The sequence below is a fragment of the Oncorhynchus masou genome, chromosome 24 (genome assembly GCF_036934945.1).
Source record: "Oncorhynchus masou masou isolate Uvic2021 chromosome 24, UVic_Omas_1.1, whole genome shotgun sequence".
Taxonomy (NCBI): domain Eukaryota; kingdom Metazoa; phylum Chordata; class Actinopteri; order Salmoniformes; family Salmonidae; genus Oncorhynchus; species Oncorhynchus masou.
The window spans coordinates 6,783,230-6,795,126 of NC_088235.1; the positions used below are offsets into that span (position 1 = coordinate 6,783,230).

Genomic DNA, 11,897 nt, shown 5'->3' on the forward strand with positions numbered 1-11,897 from the left:
ATTATAGATAGGTACTGGTCACTGCACACCTTTCCTGTCTCTACCTGCCTGTCATTATAGACTAGGTACTGGTCACTGCACACCTTTCCTGTCTCTACCTGCCTGTCATTATAGATAGGTACTGGTACTGCACACCTTTCCCTGTCTACCTGCCTGTCATTATAGATAGGTACTGGTCACTGCACACCTTTCCTGTCTCTACCTGCCTGTCATTATAGAAGGTACTGGTCACTGCACACCTTTCCTGTCTCTACCTGCCTGTCATTATAGACACTGGTCACTGCACACCTTTCCTGTCTCTACCTGCCTGTCATTATAGACAGGTACTGTTCTCTAGGTAAACCTTTCCTGTCTCTACCTGCCTGTCATTATAGACAGGTACTGTTCACTGCACACCTTTCCTGTCTCCACCTGCCTGTCATTATAGACAGGTACTGTTCACTGCACACCTTTCCAGTCTCTACCTGCCTGTCATTATAGACACTGTTCATCACCTTTCCTCTGTCTACCTGCCTGTCATTATAGACAGGTACTGTCACCACACCTTTCCTCTGTCTACCTGCCTGTCACAGGTACTGTTCACTGCACACCTTTCCTCTGTCTACCTGCCTGTCCTGCACACTTTCTCTAGGTATAACACTGTCACTGCACACCTTTCCTGTCTCTACCTGCCTGTCATTATAGACAGGTACTGGTCACTGCACACCTTTCCTGTCTCTACCTGCCTGTCATTATAGATAGGTACTGTCACTGCACACCTTCCTGTCTCTACCTGCCTGTCATTATAGCTCCAGGTACTGGTCACTGCACACCTTTCCACTGTCTACCTGCCTGTCATTATAGATAGGTACTGGTCACTGCACACCTTTCCTGTCTCTACCTGCCTCTCATTATAGATAGGTACTGGTCACTCACACCTTTCCTGTCTCTACCTGCCTGTCATTATAGACACTGGTCACCACACCTTTCCTGTCTCTACCTGCCTGTCATTATAGATAGGTACTATCACTGCACACCTTTCCTGTCTCTACCTGCCTGTCATTATAGACTAGGTACTGTCACTGCACACCCCCTGTCTCGCTGCCTGTCATTAAAGGTACTGTCACTGCACACCACTGTCTACCTGCCTGTCATTATAGATAGGTACTGGTCACTGCACACCTTTCCTCTCTCTACCTGCCTGTCATTACGATCCAGGTACTCTAGGTCACTAAACACCTTTCCTGTCTCTACCTGCCTGTCATTAGGTAAACACTTCCTGTCTCTACCTGCCTGTCATTATAGATAGGTACTGTCACTGCACACCTTTCCTGTGTCTACCTGCCTGTCATTATAGAAGGTACTATCACTGCACACCTTTCCTGTCTACCTGCCTGTCATTATAGACAGGTACTGTTCACTGCACACCTTTCCTCTGTCTAAACTGCCTGTCATTATAGCTCCAGGTACTGGTCACTGCACACCTTTCTGTCTACCTGCCTGTCATTATAGACAGGTACTGGTCACTGCACACCTTTCCTGTCTCTACCTGCCTGTCATTATAGATAGCTACTGGTCACACACCTTTCCTGTATCACCTGCCTGTCATTATAGACAGGTACTGGTCACTGCACACCTTTCCTGTCTCTACCTGCCTGTCATTATAGATAGGTACTGGTCAAACACTTTCTGTCTCTACCTGCCTGTCATTATAGATAGGTACTGGTCACTGCACACCTTTCCTGTCTCTACCTGCCTGTCATTATAGATAGGTACTGGTCACTCACACCTTTCCTGTCTCTACCTGCCTGTCATTATAGATAGGTACTGGTCACCACACCTTTCCTGTCTCTACCTGCCTGTCATTATAGACAGGTACTATCACCACTCCAGACGCTCTGGTCACTGCACACCTTTCCTCTATCTACCTGCCTGTCATTATAGATAGGTACTGGTAAACACCTTTCCTGTCTCACCTGCCTGTCATTATAGACGGTACTGGTCACTGCACACCTTTCCTGTCTCTACCTGCCTGTCATTATAGATAGGTACTGGTCACTGCACACCTTTCCTGTCTCTACCTGCCTGTCATTATAGATAAACACTGGTCACTCACACCTTTCCTGTCTCTACCTGCCTGTCATTATAGATAGGTACTGGTCACCACACCTTTCCTGTCGCTCTAGCCTGTCATTATAGATAGGTACTGGTCACTATCACCTTTCCTGTCTCTACCTGCCTGTCATTCTAGATAAACACTGGTCACTGCACACCTTTCCCACGTCTCTACCAGCCTGTCATTCTAGATAGGTACTGGTCTATCACCACGCTCTGACCTGCTCTCATTAAACACTGTCTATCACCACGCTCCTGTCGCCTAGGTCATTATAGACTAGGTACTGGTCACTGCACACCTTTCCTGTCTCTACCTCTAGGTAAACACAGGTCTGTTCACCACCTGAGGTAAACCTGTTCCCAGATTATTCACCACGCCTAGGTAAACACTAATCTATCACCACGCTCACCACGCTCCCAGGGACGGCTCTAGTTAAACACTATCACCACTGCTGTTCCCAGATTATTCCTCTAGGTGCTGATCTTCACTAATAACTATCCATCTGCTTCTACCAGATTATTCCCTGAGGGACGGCCTGCTGATCTTCTTCCTCCTGGTGGTTCCCATCCTGGTCCTGCTGGTGTTAGTGCTGCTCTATGTGTTCAGAAGGGATACCCTGGTAAATATGCCTCAAAGGACCACCACGCTCTAGGTAAACACTATCACCACGCTCCAGACGCTCTAGGTAAACACTATCACCACTCTCCAGACGCTCTAGGTAAACACTATCACCACGCTCCAGACGCTCTAGGTAAACACTATCACCACGCTCCAGACGCTCTAGGTAAACACTATCACCGCTCCAGACGCTCTAGGTAAACACTATCACCACGCTCTAGGTAAACACTGTCTATCACTACGCTCTAGGTAAACACTGTCAGCACGCTCCAGACGCTCTAGGTAAACACTGTCAGCACGCTCCAGACGCTCTAGGTAAACACTATCACCACGCTCCACGCTCTAGGTAAACACGTCTATCACCACGCTCTAGGTAAACACTATCACCACGCTCCAGACGCTCTAGGTAAACACTACAGACGCTCTAGGTAAACACTATCACCACGCTCTAGACGCTCTAGGTAAACACTATCACCACGCTCCAGACGCTCTAGGTAAACACTGTCTATCACCAGACGCTCTAGGTAAACACTATCACTACGCTCCAGACGCTCTAGGTAAACACTATCACCACGCTCCAGACGCTCTAGGTAAACACTATCACCACGCTCCAGACGCTCTAGGTAAACACTATCACCACGCTCCAGACGCTCTAGGTAAACACTATCACCACGCTCCAGACGCTCTAGGTAAACACTATCTATCTCCACGCTCTAGGTAAACACTATCACTACGCTCCAGACGCTCTAGGTAAACACTATCACCACGCTCCAGACGCTCTAGGTAAACACGATCACCACGCTCCAGACGCTCTAGGTAAACACTGTCGTGGATATAAACAATCTATCACCACGATTCCATCCACAGTTTGTGAGTAAAGTCATAAACATGTTTTTTAAATGATCATGACAGCAGCTGTGATGGAAACAAAACATGGAAACATTGAAGTTGACATTTTTATTCGGTACATGAATACTTGAGCGAATAAGTACATTTTGTGTGCTCTGTCATCACGCACTGGTTTCTATCAACAAAACGTATATTTGGTGTTAACACCACTGGTAGGGAAAAAGCATATTTTCGTCATGCTAATTCTAGAATGTTCCTCCTGAAATTCTATCGCTAATTGGATGGACACCTAGCTATGGACACTTACAGTTGAAGTTGGAAGTTTACATACACCTTAGCCAAATTACATTTAAACTCAGTTTTTCACAAATCCTGACATTTAATCAGAGTAAAAATTCCCTGTCTTAGGTCAGTTAGGATCACCACTTTATTTTAAGAATGTGAAATGTCAGAATAATAGTAGAGAGAAATATTTATTTCAGGTTGTATTTCGTTCATCACATTCCCAGTGGGTCAGAAGTTTACATACACTCAATTAGTATTTGGTAGCATTGCCTTTAAATTGTTTAACTTCGGTCAAATATTTCGGGTAGCCTTCCACAAGCTTCCCACAATAAGTTGTGGGATTTCTGTCCCATTCCTCCTGACGGAGCTGGTGTAACTGAGTCAGGTTCTTAGGCCTCCTCGCTCGCACACGCTTTCAGTTCTGCCCACAATTTTTCTATGGGATTGAGGTCTTGGCTTTGTGATGGCCACTCCAATACCTTGACTTTTTTGTCCTTAAGCCATTTTGTAACAACTTTGGAAGTATGTTTGGGGTCATTGTCCATTTGGAAGACCCATTTGCAACCAAGCTTTAACTTCCTGACTGATGTCTTGAGATGTTGCTTCAATATATCCACATAATTTCCCTTCCTCATGATGCCATTTATTTTGTGAAGTGCACCAGTCCCTTCTGCAGCAAACCACCCCAACAACATGATGCTGCCACCCCCGTGCTTCACTGTTGGGATGGTGTTCTTCAGCTTGCAAGCATCCCCCTTTTTCCTCCAAACATAACGATGGTCATTATGGCCAAACAGTTATATTTTAGTTTCATCAGACCAGAGTACATTTCTCCAAAAAGTACGATCTTTGTCCCCATGTGCAGTTGCAAACTGTAGTCTGGCTTTATGGCGGTTTTGGAGCAGCGGCTTCTTCCTTGCTGAGCGGCCTTTCAGGTTATGTTGATATAGGACTCGCCAGAAGCTTCTAAAGCCATGACATCATTTTCTGGAATGTTCCAAGCTGTTTAAAGGCACAGTCAACTGAGTGTATGTAAACTTCTGACCCACTGGAATTGTGATACAGTGAATTATAAGTGAAATAATCTGTCTGTAAACAATTGTTGGAAAAATGACTTTTCTCATGCACAAAGTAGATGTCCTAACTGACTTGCCAAAACTATAGTTTGTTAACAATACATTTGTGGAGTGGTTGATAAATGAGTTTTAATGACTCCAACCCGAGTGTATGTCAACTTCAACTGTAGCTTATGTACACCTAGATTATGAGTAAATCAACAAAATGTCAATAAAGATTCTTGTGTATGTAAATTGGGTTCATCTCATCACAAAACTGTACCAACCTAGATGGTGGCACTTCTCTGATTAGTTTAACAGGTTGTGTGACGTAGAAATTGTATGAGATTAAAAGCATATAGTATGTAAAACTGGGTGACTTTCTCTGGGTCACAGCTGTTGCATTTCACATGATGATTTCTAATGTACGCAGGTCAGGAAACACAGCAAATGGCCAAGCGAATGGCAATGCCCCGAAACAACCAACTACACAACCTCCAGCAACACAGGCCCCACCCCCTCAGGTAAACTGTTCCCCCAGCAACACAGGCCCCACCCCCTTGGGTAAACTGTTCTCCCAGCAACATAGGCCCCACCTCCTCGGGTAAACTGTTCGCCCAGCAACATAGGCCCCACCCCCTCAGGTAAACTGTTCTCCCAGCAACACAGGCCCCACCCCCTCGGGTAAACTGTTCTCCCAGCAACATAGGCCCCACCCTCTCGGGTAAACTGTTCTCCCAGCAACATAGGCCCCACCCTCTCAGGTAAACTGTTCTCCCAGCAACATAAAGGTTCTCCCAGCAACCACCCCTCGGGTAAACTGTTCTCCCAGCAACATAGGCCCCACCCCCTCGGGTAAACTGTTCTCCCAGCAACATAGGCCCCACCCCCTCGGGTAAACTGTTCTCCCAGCAACATAGGCCCCACCCTCTCGGGTAAACTGTTCTCCCAGCAACATAGGCCCCACCCTCTCGGGTAAACTGTTCTCCCAGCAACATAGGCCCCACCCCCTCGGGTAAACTGTTCTCCCAGCAACATAGGCCCCACCCCCTCGGGTAAACTGTTCTCCCAGCAACATAGGCCCCACCCCCTCGGGTAAACTGTTCACCCAGCAACATAGGCCCCACCCCCTCGGGTAAACTGTTCTCCCAGCAACATAGGCCCCACCCCCTCAGGTAAACAGTTCCACTACATGTACAGTGGGATCTGATATTGACACCCCTGATAAAAATTAGCAAAAATGATTCAAATACTCATCTATTTAAAAAATGTATCTATTAAAAAAATTGAAATTATATTATTTAATACATCATTCTCAAAGGTAAGTCTTAGACCATTACTCCATATAGAACCCATACAGATCCTTCATATCCTTTGTCTGTGCTTCTGGACTGCCCTCCTCAATTCAAACCACAGGATTTCAATGGATTTCAAGTCCTGAGACTGAGATGGCGATTGCAAAACGTTGATTATGAACCAATGCTTTGGTCAGATGAGAAGACAGGCCACGTCCACCCAGTGGTGGGTTCTGAGAATACAGGCCACGTCCACCCAGTGGTGGGTTCTGAGAATACAGGCCACGCCCACCCAGTGGTGGGTTCTGAGAATACAGGCCACGTACACCCAGTGGTGGGTTCTGAGAATACAGGCCACGTACACCCAGTGGTGGGTTCTGAGAATACAGGCCACGTCCACCCAGTGGTGGGTTCTGAGAATACAGGCCACGCACACCCAGTGGGGTCTGAGAATACAGGCCACGTACACCCAGTGGTGGGTTCTGAGAATACAGGCCACGCACACCCAGTGGTGGGTTCTGAGAATACAGGCCACGTACACCCAGTGGTGGGTTCTGAGAATACAGGCCACGTCCACTGGTCATGGGAGTGGGCTATACAACACAAACAGATCTAGGACCTTTTCCAGTATGTGACTTATTAATCCGTTTACATGTTGTAGTAATTCTGCTCTCTTCATCTGTTTCCAGCCAATGCCTACATATCCACCATCCTCTACCTCAGGACCCAGGTATTAATGCTTTATCGTAGCATATTGGGGGGGGGGGGGGGGGGAGAGTGTCCACATTAAACGCCTTAGTTGTATGTTTTATTTTTTAATGTTGATTTTAGTTTTGATATGCCACTTAGGTATGGAGAAAACAACAATTGGAACCAACCTCCTGCCTCCCAGCCACCTCTCCCCCATCAGGGCCCAGGTGTTCCCAAACCCATCCCTCCCAGGCATTAACCCTGACAGAAACCCCCCTTCCAACATAATGGGGGCTCTTCCCTTATTCGGCATTTGTAAATTTCATATTTGTATTTTACTCACATTTGTATGTTCGTTTGTGGATATCTAAAAAAGAATAATAATTTAAAAAACATTTTATTGCAGGAACGTGATTTGGTGACAGGGACTTTTTAAGATATTGCTTTTTACATTATTACTATGGAAATGAAGGTAAAATATTTTGTAATAAAAATATACATATTGTTGATATTGTTCAGTTCCAGAAAGGCTCAATTTATTTTATGAGCGGTTTACAATCTTTTTTTAAAATATTACTCATAATAAAAATTTAATATTATTTCCTGCCTTATTGTCCATTTGTTTTATTAGGCCAATCTTTCATTCCAAGGTACAGTAGAATATTACCAGAGTTTCTAAACCCAGAGGCGCAACATCGCGACATTTCTAGTAACGCTTGTGAAACAGACCATGCCGGAGTTTGAAAAGTCAAATCAAATTATTTCTGACTTACTTTGTAGACAGCAGGTGTAGACTAACAGTGGAAATCAGTAGAAAATAACATACAACACAACACAAACAGACCTATACACACACCCACACACAGTGCATTTGGAAAGTATTCAGACCCCTTGACTTTCTCCACATTTCTTTTACGTTACAGCCTTATTCTAAAATAATTACTAAAAAATCCTCAATCTACACACAACATCCCATAATGACAAAGCGAAAACAGGTTTAGAAGTTTTTGCTCATTACTAAAAAAATACATGTATTCAGACCCTTTGCTATGAGACTCATATTGAGCTCAGGTGCATCCTGTTTCCATTGATCGTCTTTGAAATGTTTCTACAGCTTGACTGGAGTCCACCTGTAGTAAATTCAATTGATTGGAAAATATTTGGGAAGGCACAGACCTGTCTATATAAGGTCCCACAGTTGACAGTGCACGTCAGAGCAAAAACCAAGACATGAGGTTGAAGGAATTGTCAGTAGAGCTCCGAGACAGGATTGTGTCGAGGCACAGATCTGGGGAAGGGTACCCAACAATTTCTGTAGCATTGTAGGTCCCCAAGAACACTGTGGACTCCATAATTCTTAAATGGAAGATGTTTGAAACCACTAAGACTCTTCCTAGATCTGGCCGCCCGGCCAAACTGAGCATTCAGGGGAGAAGGGACTTGGTGAGGGAGGTGACCAAGAACCAAATGGTCACTCTGACAGAGCTCCAGAGTTCCTCTGTGGAGATGGGAGAACCTTCCAGAAGGACAACCATCTCTGCAGCACTCCACCAATCAGGCCTTTATGGTAGAGGGGCCAGATGGAAACCACTCCTCAGTAAAAGGCACATGACAGCCCACTTGGAGTTTGCCAAAAGTCATCTAAAGACTCTCAGGCCATGAGAAACAACATTATCTAGTCTGATGAAACCAAGATTAAACTCGTTGGCCTGAATGCCAAGCGTCACCTCTGGTGGAAACCAGGCACCACCCCTACGGTGAAGCATGGTGGTAGCAGCATGCTGTGGGGATGTTTTTCAGTGGCAGGGACTGGGAGACTAGTCAGGATCGAGAGACATTAACTGAGCAAAGTACAGCGACATCCTTCTCCAGAGCGCTCACGACCTCAGACTGGGGCAAAGGTTCACCTTCCAACAGGACATCGACCCTAAGAGCCAAAACAATGCATGAGTGGCGTCGGGACAAGTCTCTGAATGTCCTTGAGCGACCCTGCCAGAACCTGGACTTGAACCCAAACGAACATCTCTGGAGAGACCTGAAAATAGCTGTTCAGTGACACTCCCCATCCAACCTGACAGAGCTTAAGAGGATCTGCAGAAAGGAATGGGAGAATCTCCCCAAATACAGGTGTGCCAAGCTTGTAGCGTCATACCCAAGAAGACTCCAGGCTGTAATCACTGCCAAAGGTGCTTCAACAAAGTACTGAGTAAAGGGTCTGAATACTTATTGAAATGTGATATTTCAGGGTTTTTTTATTATAAACTTACACACATTTTTAAACCCTGTTTTTGTAATTGTTGCCAAAGGTGTAGTAAAGGTTCTGAATACTTGTGGTATTCTAACCAAGGGGTCAAAGTTGAATTCATTTCTTCCAGGTACAGAACATCCTATATGTTCACACTTACACCAACATTAATAGAGGTGTCCCCCAGGGTTCCATCTTAGCTCCAACATGTGCTATGGGCTGAATCATAGCATTTCATATAGAACTCAGAGATCCTATTAATTCAATGGGATCTCTGTGGGCCTGGCGATTTTTAAAGATTTGTCATTTAACTTTAAAAAAAATTGACTTTTTTTATTGTGGCATAAACACAACCAGTCATGATGTTTTTTTTCCATCTGATTGTCAAACATTCTCTACTAAGACGACCCACTGACGTCCGTTCTCTCACAAACACATTTCAAGCCTCCAAACAGTGGCGAATGGAAAGAGACATTGGTTACACAATCACCCAAAGAAGTGTAATGCCATTTGGCTGGGCTATTGTCATTAGGCCAGAATGTATGTGTCCACTGCTGTCCTCGCGCATCTCTATCTGCCACTCATCTCTGCCTTGGAAAATGTCAGTGTTCTCATCGAACCACATGGCATTTTGGAGCATAGTCTACACCACCCGGTTTTCATTTCTCAGGCCTCTTATATGCGGTAATGATTTTTTGTTTTCATGGAGTAATAGCCAACAGCAACTGCCTGTCCTCCAGGACACCTACACCACCCGATGTTACAGGAAGGCCAAAAATATCATCAAGGACAACAACCACCCGAGCCACTGCCTGTTCACCCCGCCATCCAGAAGGTGAGGTCAGTACAGCTGCATCAAAGCTGGGACCGAGAGACTGAAAAACAGCTTCTATCTCAAGGCCATCAGACTGTCAAACAGCCACCACTAGCCGCCTACCACCTGGTTACTCAACCCTGCCCCTTAGAGGCTGCTGCCCTATATACATAGACATGGAGTCACTGGCCACTTTAATAATGGAACACTAGTCACTCTCAACCCTGCACCTTAGAGGCTGCTGCCCTATATACAGAGACATGGAATCACTGGTCACTTTAATAATGGAACACTAGTCACTCTCAACCCTGCACCTTAGAGGCTGCTGCCCTATATACAGAGACATGGAATCACTGGTCACTTTAATAATGGAACACTAGTCACTCTCAACCCTGCACCTTAGAGGCTGCTGCCCTATATACAGAGACATGGAATCACTGGTCACTTTAATAATGGAACACTAGTCACTTTAATAATGTTTACATACTGCTTTACTCATCTCATATGTACTGTATTTTAGTCAATGCCACTCCAACATTGCTCGTCTTAATATTTAAATATTTCTTAATTACATACATCTTACTTTTAGATGTGTGTTTTGTTGTGTATTGTTAGATATTACTGCACTGTTGGAGCTTGGAACACAAGCATTTAGTTAGATATTACTGCTCTGTTGGAACTAGGAACACAAGCATTTAGTTAGATATTACTGCTCTGTTGGAACTAGGAACACAAGCAATTAGTTAGATACTACTGCACTGTTGGAACTAGGAACACAAGCATTTAGTTAGATATTACTGCACTGTTGGAACTAGGAACACAAGCATTTAGTTAGATACTACTGCACTGTTGGAACTAGGAACACAAGCATTTAGTTAGATATACTACTGTTGCTAGAAACTGCTTAGAAACACAAGCATTTGTTAGATATTAACTGTTGGAACTAGGAACACAAGCATTTAGTTAGATATTACTGCACTAGAAACACAAGCATTTAGTTAGATATTACTGCACTGTTGGAACTAGGAACACAAGCATTTAGTTAGATATTACTGCACTGTTGGAACTAGGAACACAAGCATTTAGTTAGATATTACTGCACATTTAGTTAGATATTTGACTGTTGGAGCTAGGAACACAAGCATTTAGTTAGATACTACTGCACTGTTGGAACTAGATACTACTGCACACTTGGAGAGTTAGATACACACTGCTAGGAACACAAGCATTTAGTTAGATACTACTGCACTGTTGGAACTAGGAACACAAGCATTTAGTTAGATACTACTGCACTGTTGGATACTACTGCACTAGGAACACAAGCATTTAGTTAGATACTACTGCACTGTTGGAACTAGGAACACAAGCATTTAGTTAGATACTACTGCACTGTTGTAGGAACACAAGCATTTAGTTAGATACTACTGAACTAGGAACACAAGCATTTAGTTAGATACTACTGCACTGTTGGAACTAGGAACACAAGCATTTAGTTAGATACTACTGCACTGTTGGTTAGATACTACTGCACTGTTGGAGCTAGGAACACAAGCATTTAGTTAGATACTACTGCACTGTTGGAGCTAGGAACACAAGCATTTAGTTAGATACTACTGTACTGTTGGAGCTAGGAACACAAGAATTTAACACAAGCATTTAGCATTTAGATACTACTGAACACAAGCATTTAGTTAGATACTACTGTTGGAACTAGGAACACAAGCACACTGTTGGAGCTAGGAACACAAGCATTTAGTTAGATACTACTGCGCTGTTGGAACTAGGAACACAAGCATTTAGTTAGATACTACTGCACTGTTGGAACTAGGAACACAAGCATATCCCTACACCCGCAATAACATCTGCTGAATATGTGTATGTGACCGATAGCATCGACTAAATATGTGACCAATAGCATTTGATTTGATTTTTAAAACTTTTGTCGAAGGAG

The 11,897-nt window shown here is 44.3% G+C and overlaps 1 protein-coding gene across 1 annotated transcript in view; it reads left to right on the forward strand.

Moving 5' to 3' along the window:
• The window catches only part of LOC135513374 (disintegrin and metalloproteinase domain-containing protein 9-like), a 37,866-nt gene extending 30,380 nt beyond the window's left edge, over positions 1 to 7,486 (forward strand). The window contains exons 19-23 of the mRNA XM_064936300.1: positions 2,611 to 2,740; positions 3,506 to 3,529; positions 5,336 to 5,426; positions 6,887 to 6,927; positions 7,047 to 7,486. Of these exons, the coding sequence (XP_064792372.1) occupies positions 2,611 to 2,740; positions 3,506 to 3,529; positions 5,336 to 5,426; positions 6,887 to 6,927; positions 7,047 to 7,146 (386 nt within the window). The 3' untranslated portion in view covers positions 7,147 to 7,486. The remainder of the gene's footprint in view (positions 1 to 2,610; positions 2,741 to 3,505; positions 3,530 to 5,335; positions 5,427 to 6,886; positions 6,928 to 7,046) is intronic.
• The last annotated feature ends 4,411 nt before the right edge of the window (positions 7,487 to 11,897 follow it).